The 24,173-nt window shown below is 39.9% G+C and overlaps 3 protein-coding genes across 3 annotated transcripts; all 3 read right to left on the bottom strand.

Moving 5' to 3' along the window:
• Positions 1–1,416: 1,416 nt before the first annotated feature.
• On the bottom strand, positions 1,417–4,888 carry tekt4 (tektin 4). Its single transcript, XM_061731881.1, has 7 exons — positions 4,097–4,888; positions 2,784–2,854; positions 2,539–2,682; positions 2,359–2,445; positions 2,133–2,268; positions 1,907–2,061; positions 1,417–1,821 (listed from the first exon to the last, which is right to left on the bottom strand). The coding sequence occupies exons 1-7, from the start codon at positions 4,619–4,621 to the stop codon at positions 1,608–1,610; spliced, it is 1,332 nt and encodes a 443-aa protein (XP_061587865.1). The 5' UTR covers positions 4,622–4,888; the 3' UTR covers positions 1,417–1,607.
• Positions 4,889–6,352: 1,464 nt separating this feature from the next.
• LOC133420636 (polymeric immunoglobulin receptor-like) lies at positions 6,353–11,990 on the bottom strand. The gene is made up of 8 exons (XM_061710769.1): positions 11,954–11,990; positions 11,514–11,837; positions 10,904–11,224; positions 10,548–10,763; positions 9,963–10,052; positions 7,538–7,636; positions 7,374–7,441; positions 6,353–6,894 (listed from the first exon to the last, which is right to left on the bottom strand). Exons 1-8 carry the CDS (start codon positions 11,988–11,990, stop codon positions 6,724–6,726), a joined length of 1,326 nt encoding a protein of 441 aa, XP_061566753.1. The 3' UTR covers positions 6,353–6,723.
• A 3,414-nt stretch (positions 11,991–15,404) lies between these two features.
• On the bottom strand, positions 15,405–20,629 carry LOC133452519 (meteorin-like protein). The gene is made up of 5 exons (XM_061731893.1): positions 20,345–20,629; positions 18,957–19,140; positions 18,637–18,862; positions 17,627–17,686; positions 15,405–16,165 (listed from the first exon to the last, which is right to left on the bottom strand). The coding sequence occupies exons 1-5, from the start codon at positions 20,425–20,427 to the stop codon at positions 15,822–15,824; spliced, it is 897 nt and encodes a 298-aa protein (XP_061587877.1). The 5' UTR covers positions 20,428–20,629; the 3' UTR covers positions 15,405–15,821.
• Positions 20,630–24,173: the final 3,544 nt, after the last annotated feature.

The raw sequence follows: 24,173 nt of genomic DNA on the forward strand, positions 1-24,173 counted from the left end.
TGTTGGACCACCTTTGAAGTATTGTGCAAAGGAATGGCAACATTACAAATTGTGAAAAGCTTTACTCTCTTAACTTTTGGGATGTGTTTCAGTCCTGAATTGCAAAGAAATCTGACAATCCGGTGAGCTGGTCCAGGCACGAAACATATTGGCAAAATATATTGTGCTCAAGCGCACCCATCGACTTATGTTATACAAATTACAGTATGTATCCATCACTGCATAAGACTGGCTGAAAAGTATGTAAATTAATAAATGAAATTGTCTGCATAGAAATAATAGCCAAACTAAACTTAAGATTGACCTTGTTTTTGTTTTTTCCTTGCTTCCCCCCCCATTTTCCATATTGCTCTTTAAACAGTGTTTGTACACATATCATTACGAACAATTGGATAAAACTCCCTGCTATATCTTGCAGTGTTTTTCAGATTTCGCATGCAGTTGTCACTTCAAACCTTTATGCTGCTTTTGCTGCTGAGGAAAGTTTTACCGAGATGTAGGAAGAGAGGAGCGAGTAAAGCTTAAAAGCGCCCTCTAGTGGACTAATTGATTACTGAAGTAGTCATTTTCATCATGGTAAATACCGACAGATGAAACCCCTGGTGGAAATTCAATTTGCTACAGGTGCTCCTATCAGAAGAGGAAATATGCATATTAACACAACTAATAAAGCCTAAAGCTACAGCAGTATCTACAACTAGACATTGTCCAAAATGGATTTTAAAGGTTTTTGAAGTTGTGTTTCTGTTAAAGATGAAATATACTATATTATGTATATAAAGTATATAGGCCTATATGAATAAATAATGTAATATTGAATATAAAATATTAATTTTCATCCGGTAAACAGTAAACTCAGGAATTAACCCACAACTGACCATTTCTTGGTGTTTTGAGAGGAATTCAGAATACCCTGCCACCATCCCCATCATAATGACAGATATACATGGCTCTTGAAAACAACCATCACTATTTAGCTTTATGCAGGAAGCTGCAAGTTGGAGGAAGTGTGGGTCGAAGTTCTCGTCTATTTGAGAAAAAGCAACTACAGAGGCTGAGTGCTGAAACTGCACGCTGACATCTCTGATGCAACTACATGACGTCTGTGGTCCAGCATTAGAGTCATTTTAGGAAGTTTGTCATGCCATTTTGCAAAGTTTGTTTTTCTAGATCCTTTAGCCATTCACAGTGTTTTTGTTTTACTTAAAAAGTCTGTGCTGTTCATGTTGATGGTAGATGCAAACATTTGAATGACACTGACACACACTTCTTTGTTTTTCAAAGGCACCTTCAGCTTGGTGTAATACATGCCTTTCTTGTCCAACATAAACACCACAAATGAAATATCTCATTATAACCCAGTTTTAACAAAACCAAAGTTTTGACCTTTAAATAGGTCTTAGTTTAGCATTCTGAACTAAAAATACAGAAGAACAAGTACAGAGCCAGTGTATATAATGTAATCACAGTAAAACACAGTTGAAATTACACTGTTCATGTTGAGGAAAAGGTTCTTACAAGAGCACCACACTGCAAAAGCCCAGAACGATCCCAAATTCTGAAGTTATAGAAGTAATTAAACCAAAATCCCTTCTACAGCATTGTGTTCAGTATCCTGACAATGATGACATGGTTGGGTAACGTCTACGGTGAGTCATACACTTTTCCCTGTCAATGAATAACGAATGGGTTTTACAGTTTATATCCTTCTCAAGCTCCATCCTTGACTCCTCCAGGTAGGACAAGGAGTTTCGGGCTTCACTCAGCTTCAGGTTCAAAGATTCCAGGGTGCCATTAAGCTGCCTGAGCTCTCCCTCCAAACTGCAGACAAGCCACAAAATAACGACACAATGATGGAGGGTGCTGGTGGAGCAGACAGATATCATAGTGTTTTCTTTGTGCATACCTGAGCTGGGGTTGATCCCTGCAGAGCTCCATGTTGGGTCTGAGGGAACGAATGTAAAGTCTGGACTGAGCAACTCTCATCGGAGTGTCTTTGTTGTGGATGGCCTGCTCAAGAGCCACGATGTTTCTCTCTTGCGCTCCAATTTGCTCCAAAATCTAATCACACAGCAATGCAATCAGTCATCAATCACTGATATGTCTATTACCTTCTCTGTAAACTTGTCTACCTGAGCGAGCGCCATTTCCAGCTGGATCTTTGCTTCGCTGAGCTCCACACAGCGCTGGGCGAAGGCTTGATCCACGTTGGAGCACTGGACACGCAGATCTTGAGTGGTGTCCTGCAGCATTTGCTCCACCAGCACCCTGTCACACACAAACACAATTACAATCAGCAAATAATATATGAAATACAATAGCATTATCAATACAGTCTGAGCGAGTATGTACTCATACCTGAGACTGTTGGTGGCCTGTTCTTCCTGCACAGCTTCAGACAGGTTGTTCTGTGTAAACTTCACCCATGATGAGGGGTTACACATGCTGCCGTAGACCAGAGGGCATATGGTGAAATTAAATCCAATCATTATCCGAGACAGCTCATCATAGACTCATTTAATTCACAGTCCAACTCACTGCTCCTGCATGGTGGCTGAACCAGGATGCTGCTGAGTATCTGGGCTCAAGTTACTAAATCTTCCACTTTGGTCATCAAAACCGTAGGCTTGCCACTTATCGGACCAGTCCAACTCTAACTTCTCCTTGGTTTCTCTGGTCATCCTGACTCACAGACATGGATGACAGCACAGTTTTCCAAAGTAAGAGCTTTTAAACCAGTGAAGAGCATCTCTTTATGAGTCTAAACAACGTTTTACACTTACTTTATTTGACTGAAGACCTGAGTAATAGTTCTCTTTAGAAGAGCCTGGATATTTCTGATCAAGTCCACCTCCTACAACACAGTCGGACTTACGGTAAGGTTAGTTAGTTATGTGAGAAACCTGATCCAAATAACATTAATGTGGGACCCATAGCGGTTTTGAGCATGTTGGTGGACATTGGACGCCCCCCGCCCCCTCATTCTCATGTATTATTTTTCATTGTTTTAATTTGTTCTTGAGTATTAAAATTATCTGCAATCTCAAAAGTAATGGTGTAACCACCTGTAGCTTGCTAAAATATAAGTTGAGGGAGTGTGCAGAATATTGTGAATATAAGTTTATTTTGAAGATTATAGACAGGACACGGACATGGACATTTTATGGTTATTTTTGGTTATGTTCATGAGCAAATGTATATGTCATTCAGCCAACGGACAGCCTGCAGTGAGCAGTTAAGGTGCTGATGTGCTTGTGTTTTGTATTTTCAGACAAAGGAAGAGTAAAGAGTTCTTGATAAAAACCCATGCTGGCCTGGACGTCCATTTTTTGTGTCCAAGTGTGCAACATTAATATAAGAGCAAAAGTAAATTAGATTAGATTAGATTAGATTAGATTGTCCTTTATTTCTCTCTCCATGGGAAAATTCGCTTTGTAAATTAACAAATCTAGATAGAAGAAAAAACACAAAACACTTATTTAGCCACGCAAAAGTAAGTGTTTTGCATTGCTTCCACTAATTATCTTTTGTTAATCTGTTCTCAATTAAGAATAAAAAAAATCTTTTTATTTTTGGAGGTATTGTCATGTACTTGTTTGTTTACTTGCTCTCATGGTGCATCTCTCTCCCTCTAGTTGTATTGTGTTTATGAAATAAGAATGGAAATAAGGATTTGTGAAAATAGGAATTTTGGCTAATACATAAAAGATAGTGAAGTGTAAGGGATGTATAGGGGAGGGAGGTAACAGGGGGGTTAGAAGGTATTTAAAAGCATGTTAGGCCTCTCTTTGCTTTGTTTGTGTTTGTTGTTTAGATATGTCCTTTTTAATTTTTTTTTCTTCGTGTATATGTTGAGGTTGGTGTCTGTCTTATGTCTATATATGTATATTAGTTGTTGTTTTTTTTGTTGTTATACTGAACGTCACTATGGTGTGGTACATAGAAAAATAAAGTAAAAAAAAAAAAGAATAAAAAAACTGGAAAATGATCACCTCAATTCTTGTTTTAAAAAAGGAAAGTCATCAAAGTTTTCAAGGCAAAGAACAAAGAAAAATAAAATATTAAAACATTATTCAGTGTAATCTTTACACATGACCTTGAGCAGCTGCTCCTCCACCGCGTCTCGGACCAGGTCTGGTCCCAGCCTTCCTGCCCTGCAGCTCAGGTTGTCGGTGGAGATGGCGTAAGGGATCTCCGTGGCGTCCAGCGCCCTCTCCAGCCGCGTCCTGAGGGCCAGCAGCGCCTCCAGGTCGGCCTGCAGCTGAGCGACGTGTCGCTGCAGCTCGGACCTCAGGAGGTGGATGTCCCGCAGCCTCTCTCCCAGCAGACGCGTCCCCGCGCTCTGGGCGTCCCGGCATGCGGCCTCGGTGTCCCGGCTCAGGACTCTGGACTGTGTCTGGATGCGCTGGGCTTCGTGGTGCCGGGCGCCGGCTCGCTCCAGCACGGCGTGGTGGTTGGAGAACCATTGCCCCGGGGTGTATTTAGCAGAGTATCCCGCCGGGGCTGCGCCCCAGGACGGCTGCGGGACGTCCGTCTCCACCGGTGCGTAATCCTGCTGCGCTTCTCCGGCCACAGCTCTGCTGGCGTCGTGCCGTCGTGAACCTGTAATCTCAGAGCTCATTTTCCGACCCTTCAGTGTTAGACCAAAGATACGGTCTTGAAATAAGTTTTCATTTTCAGAACCAAACTGCTAAAATCTGTTTGCTGTTGCTTAGTAACACACGTTGCCAGGAAACCGGAAACTCTTCGGCTCGGGTGACAGACGGAGTGAATGCATGCAGCCTCAGACACTAAAGTGCATCAATAATTTAAATATATATACACTTTATTACAGGCTCTAGACCAGGGGTCGGCAACCCGCGGCTCTAGAGCCGCATGCGGCTCTTTAGCGCCGCCCTAGTGGCTCCCTGGAGCTTTTTTTTTTTTTAATGTTTGACCTTTTTTTTCTCCTTTTTTTCTTCTTTTTTTTCTCTTTTTTTCCCTTTTTTCTTCTTTTTTTTCTTTTTTCCCTTTTTCTCTTTTTTTCTTCCTTTTTCCTTTCCTTTTTAATCTCGACATTTCCACTTTTTTCTCGAAATTCTACTTCAACATTAATCTCGACATTTCGACTTTTTTCTCAACATTTCTACTTTTTTCTCGAGATTGTACTTCAACATTAATCTCGACATTTTGACTATTTCCTCGACATTTCGACTTTTTTCTCTCAACATTTCGACTTTTTTCTCGACATTTCGCCTTTCGCCATTTGCCTTCATTCCAAAGCTTATACAAGACTTTTCATTTTTTGCAGCTCCAGACATATTTGTTTTTTGTGTTTTTGGTCAAATATGGCTCTTTCAACATTTTGGGTTGCCAACCCCTGCTCTAGACCCAATAGCAAGACATACAGCATAAAAAATAAAAATAAAAAACAAATACATAAACACATACTAACATACACTTATTCATGAGAGTCTTAAAATGCACCCATACCAATGTTTCCATAGATATGATTGATATCTGACTGAACTGCACCTGGGGCTTGTGACCTTTATAATACAGTTTTGTGACTCATCAAGTCAAGACATAAACTTAAACATCAGGTTCCTCAAGAGAGCCTGTAAAGTGCTGAGCCCTGAGTCACAAAAGAGTTTACTAGCTCTTACTCCTGGGCTTTTTCAGCAGTATCCTCAGGCTGTCATTATATGCTACCTGAAGTTTGCGCAGGGTCTCCTTTTTGTAGCTGACCCATAATGGGGCTGCATACATAGGGGTGCAGTAAGCACGAAACAAGCTCACTTTCACATCATCAGAACAGTAATGGAATTTCCTAACTAACATGTTTGTTTGGACATACAACATTCGTCTCTGCCTGTACATGTCAGCATCATCTTCCATCTTGTCAGTGATTATGTGCCTGAGATATTTTGTACAGTTAGATACACAAAGGGATTGCCCTGATAAAACATGGTAAAACATTGGAAAGTGCAGCATCTGATCCTCCTTGGTCCTACATATCAATACAACACTCTTTTTTGCATTGTACTGTACATCAAACTCAACCCCAGACTCAGAGCATATATCCAACATCTGCTGGAACCCAACAGTGCTGGGGGACATAATAGCCAAATCGTCTGCATACATCAGATGGGTAATGATTATTAAAAGACATGCTGACAAGGATACCGTTAGAATAATTGCATGCAGCATAATTTTTTGCTGCTATGGTCCTCAACTGGATATGGGTGGATTTCCCAAACTGTATTGGAAACTACTTTATTTTGTGTCTCACTGGATAAGAGGTATGATTCATGGTACCTATCACAGGAGAACAGAGAGCTGAACTGAAAGAAAAAAAAACTGGACACCTCAATCTGGCCTTCTTTAATTAATAACGATACAACAAAAACATTCATTTAAAAAGTAATGCATTTTGGTCAGTGTTTTTCATGCAATTCAAAGCGTAATCTAGATTTCATATTGCCATTTTAGGTGGCCGTAAACACTGCTGTTCACGTTCAGACTGGACAAGTAAAGCAGCAAGTTCAGTATATCGGAAAAGTATCAGTGTGCTTAAAAAGGAAAACCAACACCAAGCATATGAAAAAAAATGATAAAGGAAAACAAGCCATAAAAACAATTAATAAACTGAATTGTTTTGTGTAAACAGTCCATCATCTAAAAATCAGCAGTTGTACTCACATAAAAGCTTAAGCCAGTGCTTGACAACAGATGTGCACACTCTTATCGCTTGTTGGCTTTAGGGTAGAATTCATTAGAGTAGAGTTCCTCTGTTATTATGAAGTTTTCATAGTCTGGTTGTTCTTCATCTGCGCCATCATGATGGTAACGGACGTTCTGGGTTTTGGGGGAGGACTTTATTGACTTGATTACAGCATCATGATTTTCATAAATCTAAAAAAAAGAAGCAACCGAGAACAAAAGTGAAAAAAACTGACAATGTAGAAAACACAAAAATGTTTATGCATGAACAAACAAAATGAAGCTCATGTGAAAAAATAGTAAATAAGTAGTAAGTAAATAGTAGTAAATAGTATCTTGGATTTACATTTTCCGATTAAACTTGTTGTTTAACTTGTCTTTCTTTTATATTTTTAGCCGGGGGACTGCCAATGGAAACTAGCTCTGTAGCTAAAATTGGGTGCATTTGCATTTTTTCTAAATGTATATGAATGTACACTGTCCCTTCCCAAATAAACTGAATTGAATTGAAAAGCAAATGTACATTAATCTTAAATGTTGTATATCATGTGTCTGAATTGGATTTTACATGAGATTCAACAAGGTCTAAAGTGATATGCCAACTGCAGTCCATAATCACACACGTGACCATGGACACCACGCCCAGGCCCCTTGAACTCCCATTTTCTTACTTCTTCTGCATGCGTCGCTTCCTGCATGTGCTGCTCCATGGCTTTGTTACTGTTTGCAACTTTTGCTCCTGGGCACACAAAGCATATTAACACAGACTTGTGTGCCTGCACATGTGCTTGGTTTTTGGCTTTTTGCGTATGTATATTTCTGTGCAAGAACATACCTTGGTCTTTGCGGCATTTCTGCTTGTAAACTATGACTATCAGTATGAATAAGGCCAGCAGTACAGCAGGTACCACGTAAACCACATAGCCAGCTGCATCTGTAAACCAAAGTCAAAAAAAGAAAGTAAAAAACAAATACTTCCTGAAAGTATTGAAAGCATGTCACTATTTGACCAGATGAAACACTGAATATCTTAACTGGGGCTGCTTAGCAAAGACTACTATACTTTAATGAAGTACATGCAAAGTACAGTACATGCAAAGTATGTGTGCGTTAGTAGGAAGCTGCAGTAAAAGAAGTTCAAGCAATCTGTTCAATAACATTTTTCTACATTATCTACATTACACACGCAATTATTCAAAACCAGTATTTTTGTTTTGTAAATGGTGAGGCCGAAGCCTAACTGCATATTAGACTGAAACTGGAATGAATTGATGTGTTGTCAGTAACACAAAAATCAATGTTAATTGTAAGTTGGATGCATTTAAACAGACTGAAAGCACTGGTGAAGTCATTAACATCAAAAGGCCCTTAAAGACCTTTAAGAACAAACTTCAAAACAACAACCAATCAAGAGATACATTCATGGATGTACATACGGAGAGTTTACAACAAGGTGCAAACCACTGATAACATTCATCAACAGAAAAGCCAGAATTTACCAGTGAACACTTAAAAATGCATCTCATGTTCTGAAATCAGAGTCTGTGGACAGAAGAGAAAGGTTTGGAGAAGGAAAGATCATGATCCAAACAATGCCACATCATGTTTCAAATAAGGAGGATGCTGCCTATATGGAACAGGTTCATTGATGTTTGTGGATGATGTGACTGCCGACAGAAGTAGCAAGATAAATGCTGAGCTGTATAGTTATGTCCTCTATTCAAATTCAGAAATGAAACCAACAAGTTGATCAATCACAGATGGTTAATGACCTTAAACATGCCGATAAAGCAACTCTAGACTTTTTGAAGGCAAATAAATGGAATATTATTCACTGGTCAAGTCAGTCAATTATCTTAACCCAACAGAAAATGCTTTTCAGTTACTGGAGACAAAACTGAAGGCAGAGAGGCCCATAAACAAGCAACAACTGAAGCATGCACAAACTTCTAAGACAGTAAAAAAAAGCCCTGCTTCAAGAAAATTAGAGGACTATTTTAGCTAGAACTCTTAGCTAGTTTGACATTTTTTTACATTTTTTCCTATCCCATTGGCAGAGATGTTTTGCTTAAAATAAAGCCATTTTTGACTAGAATTAGGAATATAAATTATGTTTTTAAAGGGGCTGTTTTTGATGTAAGGTAGGTAAGGTAGTGAATGTCTGGCAAAGCACCTTCACGGAGGAAATTCAGACGACGTTCATGGGTACCAGACCTATTTACAATTAAATCACTTTGTCCAAATATTTTTGTTCTTGTGCTAAAAGTTGCTGACATTCCCAAACAGTTAGCGACATACTTTTGTAAAATCTCTAACATCAAAGCTTAAATCTACTGTTTGATCTCAAGTCCATTTTGTTGGCGTGTTAAGATAAAATCATGAAAACTCTTGTCCAACAATTGTTCAAGTGCATTTGGACTTGACTGTAATAATTCCATATTTATCTACGTATTTCTGATTTATTTTTTATTGTGGCACTTTTGAAAGTTCACTCTTCCGCTCTGGTTTTCATGATCCCTTTTCAAGAATGCTCACTGCAAATTTCTACATCGTCAGCATTAACACCCACACCCATGTTGATGCTGTCGAAGATGTTGACGTTATACTTTTACTTCCTTAATTGTGAACCAGAATGAGCCACAAACCAACCTCAATTACTAAAACGCTATGTTAAACGGTCTCTCTGATGTGGAGACAGTTTTTTATTTATTTTTTTATTCATTTATTTATTTATTTCGTGCATGGTAGTGCATAGTTTGACAATATTACAGTAGTACATTTGTACACTTCAATCTACACACCCATGACCGAAAAGGAGCAGGATGAAAACAAGTCTTATTTTACCTGCCCCTTATTAAATACCAAAACAAAAAGAACAGTCAATGTAACCAATATTTACACTAAAATATACACTTAAATAGAAACCAACCACAAATATCAATAGTACTGTTTAAGTCCCAGCCTATTCATGATCATATAACTTAAATATTTTATCTTTATACATTTTTTTGAACCTAATAAATTTGTACATTCCTTTAAATAATTCTGTAGAGAGTTCCACAGTTTTACTCCCACAACCGATATACACATCTGCTTGAGAGTGGTCCTTGCATACTGATGTTTGAAATTATATTTCCTTCTATAATCTATAACTTCTGGATTCGAAAAAACAAACAACTGCTGTAGATTACTTGGTAATACTTTTCTTTTTGCCCTATGCATGACTCAGTTAACAGGAGTCACTGTACTGGAGACTTCACCTTTATCAGGTCCGTCAGCAGGATGTGTTGACTCCTTTCTGATTAGGGGAGATGTACTTGTTGCCACGGTAGGGGTCTGCTTCTCATGATCTCACAGAGAAAAACAATCTTAGTGAATGTCAACGCTTCTGACGTCAGTACTTTTTGTCAAAGTTTTGTAAAAAAATCTCATCAACTGTTTTGTAAATTGAAATTAGAAATTGTAGTTTTTTTAATAGTTTTCAGAGGATGATCCCCAAGAAGTGAAAATAACATTGGATGTTTTATAATGCTCGGGGCAAAAAAACAACAGAAAAAACTAAGAAAAGCTAATGATACCGATGCTGTTTTGAAAATTGCATAGATGATGATAAACAGTGGTGCTGATAGGCGTAAACCAGGTGAAAATTGATCATCTTCAGAAGCATCTGAGATTAGCATCCTCAGAAATGTCAATTCCACAACTTAAGCTTAAGCTACAATGCTGTTCATCATATGTTTACTCACATGGACACCTATTGAGCTTACCCACTGACAGTTCAATTCTGCTGTAGTTTGCCACACTCCACTGAGAGTCTGAACCACACCAGTACGTCCCAGCATCACCTGCTTCCAGCTTTGAGATGGTCACCTGGAACGAGTTGGAGGAGCCGGCCTGCAGAGTGAATCTGCTCCGACTCTCCACACGTTCGCAGGCTCTGCGCTGGCTTCCTCGGCAGAGGAACTTCTTGTTACCGTGGTGTTGCGGAGGATAAGGGCAGTACAAAGTTAGTGAACCTCCCACAGTGCCGCGCATGGTCTGGGTCTTCACACAGCACCATTCTGTCAAAAAGAAAGAGCTTTGATTCGAGAATAGATTCAATCACAAAAGCTTTGTCGGTCCTCAGGAATAATGAATCACCTACTTTTCTATCTGTTGTATAGAAAATTGATTCTCGTATGAGGTGTGGCTGATCTCCTACCTTTGACCTGCAGCTTGACAGCAGAAAAGACATCAAGTCCAGTGTTTCTATGGACACCACAAAGGTACGACCCAGAGTCCTCCAGAGCCAGACTGGAAATCCTAACTGTGAAATTGCTGGACCTGAAATCATCGATGAGTTTGAACTTGGTGTCTTGTGAGGATTCTGAGGTGATCAACGCCTGCTGCAGACACACTGAAGGCTGCGTTCCTCTGCAGATGTACTTCAGGTAGCTGCTATCAATGGATTCATACGGACAACTGATGGACACTGAGCCATCCTCATAACTTTGGATTTCAACCACATTGTCACAGCAGCTGTCTGTTAAGAAAATAAGGAGAATCAGAAGGTCCACACGCAAAACACATGTCCAAGATTATAGTTTCAGATTTTTGTTTCATGGTGGTCCCTTTACATGTAGACGATGCACATTTGACCTCTCAGACGCCACTTGTGCAGAGTTCAGAACAGAAATATATTCCTACTTTTATCTATACTCAGTTGATACTTGTTGTAAAAACAAACTCATCCATTTATTACAGTAATGCTCTAGCTTTAACTTGTTTAGGGACGGCGTAGAAACTATGTCATAGGAACTTTGTTTACATACCTGGTAATATTTTTAGATTGCGTTCAGTGTATATATCTTTTGCATTTCTTGACACCCCACACCAGTGTGCCCCAGCATCGGCGGGGCGAAGATCAGAGATGGTCGTTGTGAAGATTCTTGACTTTTTGTCATCATAAATTGAGTATTTGGTTTTATTTGTTTGTGATGTGATAATAAGAACATCTTCCCAGGCACAAGCTTTGTTGCACAAGTACTTCTCATAATCCTCATAGCCTTGATCATATGGGCAGGAAACCTTTACATCTGTGCCTTCATATCCAAACAGCTGGACTCCTTGGGCACTGGTCGCAAAGATGAGAGAAACTGCAAAACAGACAACATGAGTGAGATTTTAAACCAACCACGCTTGATAACAAGGTGTATTTGGCAATAACTTTAAGATTATTACAACTGAGAAACTTTTAATATAAATAACTTACTGGAGAGAAAAAACAGCTGGTGCTGAAGGCTCCGCATCTTAGATTTGTTTCAAGGAAACAGAAACTTTATAGGAAGTGCATCTAATATAATAAAAGTACGCCCAGAATGTCTCTCAGTAGCCTATAATGACCCAATACAGAATTCTCTCACTTCTGCTTTCAGGCAGAAGTGACAGACACTTGCATTATGAAAAAAAAATCCTTTCTGAAGAAAGAGGCATGGTTAGCCTCGTAACAGTTTTGTTTTTGAAGAAAGATGGAGATTTTCTTGTTTGAGAGAGTGTTTGTGCTACGCGGCAGAGAGATGCGCCACCTGTGGCGCTACGGTGATGTTTTTGAACTGTTCTTTTTCCTGTCACAAGGAGGCGCTGTAGTCTAATACTATAGTGCTTCCGTCAAAACTACACATTAAATGTATTTCATAATGCAAAATATGCCTTGCATTGAAATAATCAGTTCATTTCATTTCATTAATATACTCACTTTCCACGTTTCCATCATTCCATATACATATATATATATATATATATATATATATATATATATATATATATATATGCAATGATTTGTTTCATGAACTGGTATGATTTATTTTCATTCACTAACAAACAGACAAATATATCAAAGGTAACGACTTCAGAATTACTCAATAGCGCAACATTTTTTGGAATGTAATGATAAACAAATATACAGTCTTTGTTTTATCATTTCATGTTGGTATCAGAACATGAGTTTAAAAAAAAGTGTTTCACTAGGCTTTTGCTAGAGAATCTAAGGCCTGCTTCCTTGTATTTTCTGTATTTTAAGTCTAAATCCAGTCTGTGAACTTGAAGTGCATCCCTCTCTTTAAAGGCTCACCAAATGTTACATCTCCTGTACCCCCCACAGAAACCAGACACAGCCTGAAATATTGTACCAGCATGTAAAACAACTGACCCCACCCTAAGCAGTGCATTATAAGATGCCAGTGATGGTACTCAGTATGTGGGTGGAAGCATGCATGCGTATTTTCCCTGAGCTCAGCCATTCCCTGGACTCCAGCTGACCGCTCAGCTGTGCCTCTCACATACTGCAGCACAAACTGTTTCCATATCTCACGCTCTCACACGGAGAAAGGTTAACATTAAGACACCGTTGTGTAGGGATAAGTGTGTCCCAAATTAGCGAGGATGCCAAGGCGAGCTGGACTCTTGCCAGAAGGAGGTATTAGGTGCTGCTGCTGCAGGTTGGGTTTCTGCTGTGTGGCCTGCTTGAATATGGACAGCGTGTGAGGCGCGTGTGTTGTGGTCTTCTCAAACTACAACCCAAGACAAACATGCGTACACGCACACACGCACACCATCTTCAGCTGGTGTGAGGATGTTTGTCTATCTTAAACCTTCACGCAATGCCCTAATATCCCCCTCTCTGTCTTACTTGGGTACATTATATCTTCTACTACTACTCAAATTAATTCAATAGCTTGGTTCTTGAATACACTAAGGCTACCTTGTTGAATATTTACAATATTTAACAGATAGCTACTGCATTTATTTGGGTGGTTTCTCTTGTTTTTCCATTTCATTTCTGTACATTGATAAGGCAGACTGAAATACCTCAATGGTTTGCAAATGCCAAAGCTGGCAAGTTCAGGCCAATTCTTGCTGTTTTCAAAAATTGCATTCTATACTGCCAATGCACACTGATTTTACACAAACAGTAATACATAGTGTGCAGTATGTGTACATATGTACAATATGTAGTATGGGAGACGAGTCTACCTTGCATACTATGTCTCATAAGGTGCCCACTGTGGCTAGCTTCCAGTTATGCGCAAGGGAGGAATATCGCCCTTACTAATTTTACGCAACCATGAAGTGATTTTAATTTGAAGCTGCTTTGACTAATCCCTGCGATCTGATTCCAAAAGTGAGCCAATCTCCATTGACCCCCATGTTAAGATGTTTGGCTTAACAGCATAAATAAAGGTATTTATTGGCTTAAAAAACTATTTTGGTCTTCAGAGTTAGATTTAGAGGATATGTTTTTGTTTTTCTGCACATCAAGTAAAGTTATATGAAGCAAAAGATTTTGGTATAATTAAGGACATGGACTTTTGCGAATTAGCCTTTAGCACTGTCTTGACTTCTAAGATGCAAATAAATACCCGACAGAGACAAATCATTCATGCATTTTGTTGTGCTGTTAATTCTTCAAACCGCTGTCCAACTTGATTATCAAAAACAGCAAAGATAGAATAGCATCAAACTAGTGAAGAGTGTCTACACACATGGCTTCTGTGAGCAAAAAGGTGTCATGACAATGCCATGAAGGTGAAGACATCTTTTTTACTTATGAATGAGGTACAGGCAGTTCAGAAGCAATGTCTTCTGTGGGTAAGGATGACTACTTGTGCTTTGGGCTTTCTTACTTTGCACACAAAACTATATATAAACCTACGGAAATGGAGGAAGAATCCAAAAAGCACATGTGAAAGTGTGTCAGCCTCAGCTGCTTCAGTGTTAGTCATACTTTATTTCAGTCCCCCTCTTGAGGCTCTCTGTATTGATTTAGGCATATGATCGTGAAGTTTAAGGTTAAACCTAGGAATGCATTTTGCAAATGAGTGTTCTCCCAACAATAAACACACGAGCGTACGTGTGTGAGTGTGTGTGCAGGAAGGGGACATTCCATCCATTCTAGCTCTTCCTGAGGAAGGAGAGAAAGCATCACACACACACACACACTCAGACACACTACTGTTGACAGCAGGCAGAGGGAGAGGTGCACACGCATCCCTCTTAAGGTCATTCACACATCCGCCTCTTCTATCAGCTCTCCGCCCGAACAAACCTGAAAGCAATCATCCACCTAACAGTAGCTTTTTATTGGCAGTTTTTGCTGCCACCAGTTTCCATCTTTTAAAGATCTAAATCTATTTTTTGCATGATCTACAGAATGTCAGTGTAGACAGCTTGTATGGTCATTTTAAGTTTCTTTCAAAAAAATTGATGAGAAAAAGAACACCAGCTACTGAAATGTAACTAGTTTGCTGTGGTGGAAAATATAATTGCTGCTCTTCTCACTCAGCAGGGAATCAACACACACACACACACACACACACACACACACACACACACACACACACACACACACACACACACACACACACACACACACACACGGTAAGGGGACGCCAACCAGAAGAGCAGCTCTGCAGAGAGACTCCACAGGAGAAGCGACAAAAGCACTGACGCACTCCCGCTCCCCTGCCAGCTAATGGTCACTGAGCACTCATAATGGATTTTTCTTTTGGGTAGGTAGGTGGATAAAATGTCTTTGTTCAGATCCATGTGGGCCCGCAAAGAGCTTGGTAACTTTAAGTCTTTCATTAAGTCGGTCCAAAAGTGCACTGCCAGTTTTCCATTACTGCGACCCAACTACACTGAGGCCTCTTTGTACACATGGTCACTACATATATAATATAGAACAAACTTTATTCCAGTGCATTCACAAAAATGCCTCAACTGTGTAACATTTGCAACAGAAGGACTCGAGATTTATTTCACTGAAAATATGCTAAGACCCTTTGAACTCGTTAACAAAATGCACACAAATGTAGTTACATGTAGACTCACAGAGCTGCGTACTATACACTTCTGTCAGAAGACTCCTAATTTTACAAAAAAGCTTTTTACAAAGCACACTTTCATTTCAAGAATGAGCAATATCATCTTAACAATAACAAAAAAAATGCTAATGAGTTAGACACCAATGTACATTTTACACAGAGTTTAGGGAACAGGTTCTGGAGGGTCTTATTGGTCCTTCCTCCAAAATTCAGCCTGTTCCTCGTTACTCATCTAGACTGATGACTTTTTGAGAAGTTTTACCCAGAGCGGTGAAGAAGTCTCTGACGTTTTGTGTCTATATGACAGGGGTTTGTTCCTGCTTTCTGAGCTCTGGTGTAAAGCTTTAAAAAGTCCTTGTAGCGAGGTGCACAGCCAAGCCAGGCCTCGCCAAAATGGACAGAGCCAGTCAAGAGGTACTCGTCTCTTCCTGGACGCACAGCGCATTTTGCGGGAACATTGACACGTCCGCTCCAGGCCCGTCCTCTGGGCCCGTCCCGAGTAAACACTCCACTTTTCTGATGAAACAGTCGGCTCAGGGTCACCAAAACCGGGGATTGCTCATTTGTACCCGACGCCACTCCTTCTAAAACGCCGCTGGCAGCTATGGAGACAGGGATGGGAGGGTGGATGAAGATAGATTGGTAAAAATGAAAAACTTAGTTTCAAGATGCATTAAATAACTTTTGGAAACAGTATAATATAAACATTCAATTCAGTGATGTTAGTCTGGATTTTTATTTTTACACTTACTGACCTAAACCCTAATAACCCACTTTGGATGTCCATACTGAGCATGCTGCAAGGGGATTCATATTAATGAATTAATGTTGCACTCATGTCCTAGTAAGACAACTGTGGAATGTTTTGCAGCTTGACACCGCACATCAACATCAATGAAACTACAAAGCCACAGTGGACATCTTAGCAGAGGTAAGCAACTCAAGATAGCAGTTAGAAAGAAAGAAATGAATTATGGAGAGTTGCAGAGCAAGATACCAGACAAGAGTCAAAGCTATTTAACCGCCACAACGGTAGGGAGGCCTTCTGAGCTAAAAATTGCAAAAGTTCCTTTGTGCTGCTTTAATTTTAGCTTTCATTTCCAGCAAATGCTGAGTTGGTGTCCTTGTAGAATACCAATGCACTACAAGAATGTCTGCACTGGTGCAAAATAAAAAAATAAATAAAAGTAGAAAATTCACATGCGCAAGCCCTAGCATACTGAAATAAGTGAGAAGCTATTTCCTTATCGGTCTGGTATGACCTGGAGTTCATGGTTGCTAACAAAGATTGTTAGTGACCTTATGGTAAATATTACTGTGCGAGTGGTATTACAGAGTTATTATGCTGGCTCTGTACCTGACTCACTAAGATTGTAAAGAGAAATATTCACACAGTCAGTTTTTTCTGCCTCTGAAGTCCCTTTATTCCTCTTTGCCATCCTGGATAAAATGCATTTAGTTGTATTCCACTTTGGGAGGTCACAAACCTCATGTAATTATTATTTGTCCACATTATCTTTAGTTTGCCCTTTAATTGAGCTTTATCGTTTTCTTTTGTAGCCACATTCTTGAAGTTTATTTGAGTCAACACTCCAACGATGAGCTGTTGTGTACCGTCCCTGTGATGTGCTGGGATAATCTTGTGTGTGGAGTTTGCAGCCGCAGTGGTCAGAGAGGCAGGGACCAGCTGGACTGACCACACTGCAAAGGTTTCAATCGGCTTGGGGCACCAGCACCTTCATGCCATATTTCTGCAATAGTTATCGTCTAAATTGCTTGGTATCATTTCATATGATTTTAATGTGCCATTTTTGTATTCATTTTTGATTTTCTTTTCGGTCCAGTACTTAATCCTCTTGCCAGAGATTACTATAAGGTTTTTTTTTTGGTTGTCTTTTTTTTTTGTAAAACACAAACAAACAAAGAGGAAAAAAAGCAAAAGAAAAAACAACAACTAAATATATTTTCTTTGACCTTATTTCAACTTGTACCACAGTTACTGACAGCACCAACAATCATAACTCAATCTTCAATGTTTACATTTAATGTGAGTATGTGCTTACCAAAGTCACCGGTACACACAGCCATGAGGACGTCTTCATCAGAACAGGGTTTACAAGTGACTAAAATAGAACATTTGGAAAAAAGGAGAGAAAATTATCTTGTGTTTAACATAAAAACACTCAAGTTTTTTTTTTTTTATGATCGGTTTTCTTTCCTACTTAGTTGTTATAACATCCAACCAACTGAATCAGACTTTTGCACATTTCTGGTTTTCTGCATTTTCCACCCTGTGCCGGAGGGTGTTTACAAGACATCAAAAGAAATATAGTCAGTGTGTGAATGAGAACTGCAGGTGAGGGGAGAGACATAATCAGAGAATTACCCCTTGACCCTGTCAGCTATAAAAACAGCTATAAAACACCAGACACACACTCCAACAGGAAACTTCACTCGAGACGCTTTTTTTCTGACATTATAAAGATCGTCCAGCTCCACTCTCCACCCAACTTCATTTCCCTCCACACCACTTTACTCATGTGGGTGGGCTACACAAAATTCCTGCTTTAATAAGGGTGTGTATGTGTGTGCATGTGTGTGTGTGTGTGTGTGTCCAACTCTTGATTGACAATTGAGGGAGGGCTGGCTGACCCCTGTGCTTGACCCTGACAAGACCTTTTGATTGGCCTGCTTGTTTTCATATGTGTTACTAGCACGGGGGAGTCGGGGGGGATGTGGGCGAGGAATGCGTCATGAAGGTGAGATGAAGAAACCAGGATTAAAGAGTAACATGGCCCTTTCCTTCCCAGGCATTACTTTAGAATAGATTTTGTCTGTCAAACCCAATGTCTGTCAGCGTACTTGTTTCAGAGTCTAATAAGCCATTGTGTTCAGCTACAAAAAAAAAGATTGCAGGAAATTCACAAACCAATCAGCAATGTGAACATCAAGCTCCAAACAATGGTTGTCGTATTAGCATTTTGAGAATAAATGTACTGCAAAATTATTGAAAAACATTTTGAGGTTAACCTTGACTATCATATAAAACAAAGCAGGGGGGGTTATGCGTTACCTGAGCCAGGATGGAGGTACGAGTACATGTGTGCCCCTGGTCCTCGACTGGGCACCAGCTCATACTGAAAAGCTGTAATCCTCCGGCTGATGTCCGTCTGTGGAACGGCCTCCACGAACAGAGCTCCCTCTGCCAGACTGAAACAGAGCACCGCGCCCTGACCCCGGTCCTCGTCTGCAAGCAGCAGCTTCAGATCCCCCTTATGCTCCAAGTACAAATGAGAGCCCTGAAAGAGGAGACCAGAACGATACACTCAGAAAAGGAACTTTATTTTGACAGACCAAGTTAATTAGTGTGATTCATTGTTTTCTTATGTTTACCTGGGAGTAGGGCTGGGACTTGATGCACACGTGGAGACTTGCCATGTGTCCAGATGAAGGCTCCATGTTTGGCCGCAGGTTAACAATGATGGCCCCTGTGGGATAGAGCCACTCCAGAGTCCCCTCAGAGCAGCGGAGGTAGACCTGTTCCACATCTCTGCGATGAGACTCGTGGCTCAAACCACTACAGATAAGGAAACCGTTTTGTGAGTCAGTACAGAGAAAGAAAAGGGAGACTTTGATCCAGGATTTTAGTGCCCTATAAAACTAAACAAACATTTAGTGACAGTTAAATGAAACTCATTTGGAGTAACTCTGACAGCTACTGGCAGGGAAACCTTTGATTGTCTCTGATGTGCATGAGCAACCACAACACCTAGAGCTGATACAAATCCGTTCTGAGGCCAGTAAACTTTACAACACAGAGTTCAAAGTAAAGCTTTCATTTTTTATTACTTGGGGACTTAAATGAGTGATCAAAGGCGCCATGTGTGCCATATTTACTTAAGATAGGCATTGAAGCAGAGGCATTACTGTGATCATCCACGTTTTTCAAAATGTTCAGGTTTGTGCTGTCAAGATAAACCGTTTGGAGAACTTCATCAAATCAAGAAACCGCTTTTTATAAATTAGTTTTGGGTTTCTATGTGAGAGGACTGGCTCTGCAGAGAAACAGCATGAAACCGAGATCATTGCATTTCGCAATAACAAGCAGCAACAGTAGCGCGAGGAGGAGACCCTCCTTATTATCCACACTCAAGCATTAGAAATAACTTTAATCAGGTGTCGTGCCAAAAAGTGATTGCCTGCCAGAATCTGATTTCTCCCCTGAAAATGGGTCTTTTTACCTGCCAAAAATTGATTGAAGGCCAAATACAATTAATGAAAGGTTGTTTCTACCTAAATATGATTTGATCTCATTCTTGAGCTTCATAATATAAACACTAGAGCTCACATGATTGCTTTTAACTCTTTTAAAGGACCATTACAACACAAAATAGGCATTTTCACCTGCCAAAAATGTATTGAAGGCCAAATACAGTTAATGAAAAGTTGTTTCTGCCTAAATATGACTTGATCTCATTCTTGAGCTTCATAATCTGAAAATTTGACGTTTTAGCGCTATCGTTCAACGGGCTGCTGTGCGCGCTCCCGCGGCCAGAAATCAAAAGAAATCAGATTCTGGCAGGCAATCACTTTTGGGCACAAGTCAACACCGGCATCCAAGTACAGCCAACTACCTGAGGACAAAAGTGAGTCTTGAAATTGACTCTTTAAACTGAGTGCATGCTGGTCAGAAAAAGAAAAAAAACACGCCTTTAACAATCCTGAAACAACTGAGTTATGTCCGTCTCTAAAGGCTGCCATAATTCCAGCTTGATCCTCACCTCCCTCTCCAGCTGCACAGGTCGCTGGAGTACTGCGCCACCGCACCACACAGCAGCAGCGCTGTGATCCACGGCCGCAGCATGGTGGACAGCACGGACAGACAGCAGCTATCCACTTAAACTATCCCCGAATGTAGCCCGCAGTCGGAGGCGCACTGACTATATGACATATTCATCCGTGGTGAAGTTTGGGTGTGAGGCAGCAGCAGCAGCAGCAGGGAGGAACACGGCGAGCCTCTGCTCTGCAGCAGGTCAGGAGAGGCTGCGGGTTGTAGCGGCGCGTGCCAGCAGCTGACTGCGCTGGAGTGACACGCGAGCGCTCGCTCCAAAGCCCGCCCACAGACTCTGGTGTCTGCAGACCAGATCATGTACCCTACTGTCCAGGATCTGACCCACAGACTCTGGTGTCTGCAGACCAGATCATGTACCCTACAGTCCAGGATCTGGTCTGCAGACTCTGTCTGCAACAGAGGTGTCAAAAGTATTCACATTCATTACTCAGGTAGAACTATAGATACTAGAGTTTAAAAATATCAACTCAAGTTTTTTACTCAAGTAAAAGTATAAAAGTAGCCTACTGGTTTCAAAACTACTTAAAGTATAAAAGTAAAACTAATGTAAGGGGGAAAAAAGCCATTAAGGACAAAAGCCATTGAAAATGAATGCATCTTAGTATAATTCAAATATATTAAAGAACCATATATGTGTACTATTGAGCATTAACATGTGTTTCAGAGAGCAGGAGATATGATGACTAGTTGCCTGTAAGTATTGTATTGATGCAAAAAGTCAAACTTCAGAGGCATGTTATCTTTTATCCTAACCTTTATTGGAATGTACATCCAAGTTTAGTTGCAGGAATATGAGGGAAACGGATGTAAGAACAAAACTGGATAAGAACATCTGAAACAACCACAACCAAATTCACTCTATCCGGATGGCGCAATTTAACTGGATAGTTTTTTTTTAAAGGCCGAAATGAAATAGAGTAACGAGGCTGTTTTTAAAATGTAAGGAGTAAAAAGTACAGATAATGGCGTGAAAATGTAAGGAGTAAAAGTAAAAAGTCGTCTGAAAAATAATTACTCCAGTGAAGTATAGATAACCAAAATGTCTATAAGGTAACGAAGCATTTGTACTTTGTTACTTGACACCTCTGGTCTGCAGACCAGATTCTGGACTGTAGCCTACCCTACAGTCCAGAATCTGGTCTGCAGACAGAGGGCCTGGACCAATTGGTATCCAGGGCTGTGCTGCAAGAGGCAGCGCTCATCTTAGCAAACAAAGCACATATCAAGACAAAAGTTACATAGTACTGGAAGAAAGCATTATTTTTCAAAACAGTATGTTGTCGTGGCAAATTGCAACTATCTGCCCAAAGCAAGGAAAAGATATCGGTTAATAGCTCACATTTTTGGTTATTGTGGTACAACTGTGCACAGTTAAGAGAAAAAGACAGTTTTTTTTTTTAAGATTTGCTGTTTAGGAGGGATGTTAATCTTTTCATTCAAGTAAGTTAGCAAAGTCTCTCAGATGGTAAGAATACACGAGTAATCAACACTGTAGCTCGTTTAAGGTTTTGCACAGTTTTTTCAAATAAATATTATGTCCAAAAGGCTTACTGTACCTATTTTAAATATGTTTGCACTTTATAGACAGTGACTATATTCTTTAATGTGCATTGTTTTCTTATGTTGGCTTTTGGAGTCACAGGTTATTGTAGCATTATTAACAAGTCAGTGTTGGAACAAAATTTGTTAAAAGTTATGTAAGCTTTATTTATGTACACATAAGTTCTGGAGAGGTCAGCTTTCTCTGATGATACAAAATATTCTACATTGTCAGTACCTCCAACCATTGTTGCACAGTTTTGTCAAGTAAATATTTAGTCCAAAGAGACTTAAACTTGAAACTTTTTTTGGCACTTTATACTGTGACTGTTTTGGAAGGTTGTTTTTTTTCCCAAGATTAAAGTATGGAGATTTTCAATCACATTTGTATGTTTCCACTCCTGTGTGTTCTGTGTTGTGACTCGTAGGTTTATTTTTCCTTGCAGTGTTAGTAATTGCAAATGTGTGTGTGGGTGTGTGTTTGCTTGTGCGCGTGCATATGTGTGTGCGCAGGCGCTCCTACTCACACTTCATGCCACCCCTGTATAAGTCAGTGCCCCACTGGTGCCACCCCTGTCAAAAAAGTCTGGACACGCCCCTGACTGTACGTGGACCAGACAGGGATTTCAGTCCAGCATGAAAATATAATCTTGCACGGCGTTAAAACTGGACCCACTAACCGGGGCCAAGCTTTCCCCAGAGCTTACTGCAGTTCACACAACATAAACTGACATAAACAGACATCCATTCATATCAGACACGACACTCAAAGTACTTTCACCTTCCTTTATGCCGGACTTCACAATCAACGCAACTTTAAAATACAGAGGACCATCCCTATGGAACAATTTACCTAAATCACTAAAATCAATATCTTCACTGGCTTTGTTCAAAAAACACTTGAAAAAAAATAATTCCTTAGATTAGAAACACTTCTGGAGTTGTTAAATTGTACTTTTTTTCATGCAATTATCCTACATCTTCTTCATTTTCCTATCTTTCAATAATTCAGTATTGTTTCTTTTCATGCTAAATTGTCTTTTTCTGTTTTATATTATGCATTTCAATATTGTGTTTTTACTTTGAAGTCAGCTGCTACTACTGCTGCTGTTACTGCTGTTGTTATTGTTGTTTATGTTTGTTTTATAAAGGGGAGGCATTTTCATAAGCCTTTTTTTGGCTTCCACCTCTTCTGCACAATGCTTAATTTGACCATTGTTTTTACTGTTCTGTTTTATGTGCAAATAAACTAAACTAAAGTAAACGAGTAACACTGAAGTACGCCTCCAACAGTGCAACGATTTATTATGAAAAATCTATTTGGCTATTTGCTGGAAAACATACAGTACCTATTCAGGAGTCTGTCTACTGTAGACTGTACTGGACAATCTCTCCGTAACTTCATCTATACGTTTTCTGAAGAGATGTTTTCACGCCTCTTTTTCTTCTTACTGTATAGCCCCATGTTGAAAATAGACAGGACAACCAGACCGGGAACCCTGAAGGAACCAAGCCCCTCCACCTTACCTATGGGTTGGCGCTCATGCGTAACTACGATTTGTTGCAAGAGAGTCAATCTCCATTGACTCCTGTGTTAAAATGTCCAACTTTAGAGCAGAAATAAGCATATTTAAAGCCTGTTTAAAAAAAACATTTTGATCTCAATCGGTTCATTTCAAGTGCATGATAACTCTGAGGGGGGTGCTTTTCTTCTACCTCTCCAGGAGAATTTATATAAAGCATAACATTTATTTCTATAGTGACTGATTGACAGTCAACTCGGCCAATAGCTGTAATTGTCATGCTACTGTGCTTGGCAAAGCAACCAGCTGTTTGTATTAACCCACGCATGGCTAAACGTTATTTTTGATTTTGCCATTGAGTCAACATGTTAAACAGTATAGTCTGTTGTAAATGTCTGATATTTTGGCCAGGTTTGGCTGAGGGAGCTGCAAACGAAACTACCTTTGATTGACATACAGTGGGCATGTTCTCGTCTGCTTCTCGAGCAACATGGCTGTGCCCCGTATAAAGAAAAACAGGCTTCAAAACCGGTTTTCACAAACCAATGAGTCACATGACCTAATGCTTCGTCCATTGTTTTTATACAGTCTATGGCTGGAACATACTCATGCAAGTTATCCACCAGTTAACTACTGGTTACCATAGACTGTAAAATAATGGACAAAGCATTTGTCACATAACTCGTTGGTTTCTGA

The sequence above is a fragment of the Cololabis saira genome, chromosome 1 (genome assembly GCF_033807715.1).
Source record: "Cololabis saira isolate AMF1-May2022 chromosome 1, fColSai1.1, whole genome shotgun sequence".
NCBI lineage: Eukaryota > Metazoa > Chordata > Actinopteri > Beloniformes > Belonidae > Cololabis > Cololabis saira.

Bases quoted from the DNA above. Each gene is read 5' to 3' on its own strand.
- tekt4 (XM_061731881.1), bottom strand. From the start codon at position 4,621: ATGAGCTCTGAGATTACAGGTTCACGACGGCACGACGCCAGCAGAGCT. The intron at 2,062-2,132 runs GTAGACAAGTTT...CTGTGTGATTAG, and splicing joins TGGAAATGGCGCTCGCTCAG to ATTTTGGAGCAAATTGGAGC. The intron at 1,822-1,906 runs GTATGCACAAAG...GCTTGTCTGCAG, and splicing joins AGGGATCAACCCCAGCTCAG to TTTGGAGGGAGAGCTCAGGC.
- LOC133420636 (XM_061710769.1), bottom strand. From the start codon at position 11,990: ATGCGGAGCCTTCAGCACCAGCTGTTTTTTCTCTCCA. The intron at 10,764-10,903 runs GTAGGAGATCAG...TCTTTTTGACAG, and splicing joins TGTCAAGCTGCAGGTCAAAG to AATGGTGCTGTGTGAAGACC. The intron at 7,442-7,537 runs GTATGTTCTTGC...TTGTGTGCCCAG, and splicing joins GAAATGCCGCAAAGACCAAG to GAGCAAAAGTTGCAAACAGT.
- LOC133452519 (XM_061731893.1), bottom strand. From the start codon at position 20,427: ATGCTGCGGCCGTGGATCACAGCGCTGCTGCTGTGTGGTGCGGTGGCG. The intron at 18,863-18,956 runs GTAAACATAAGA...CTCCTCTTTCAG, and splicing joins AGTCCCAGCCCTACTCCCAG to GGCTCTCATTTGTACTTGGA. The intron at 17,687-18,636 runs GTAACGCATAAC...GTTCTATTTTAG, and splicing joins GTACCTCCATCCTGGCTCAG to TCACTTGTAAACCCTGTTCT.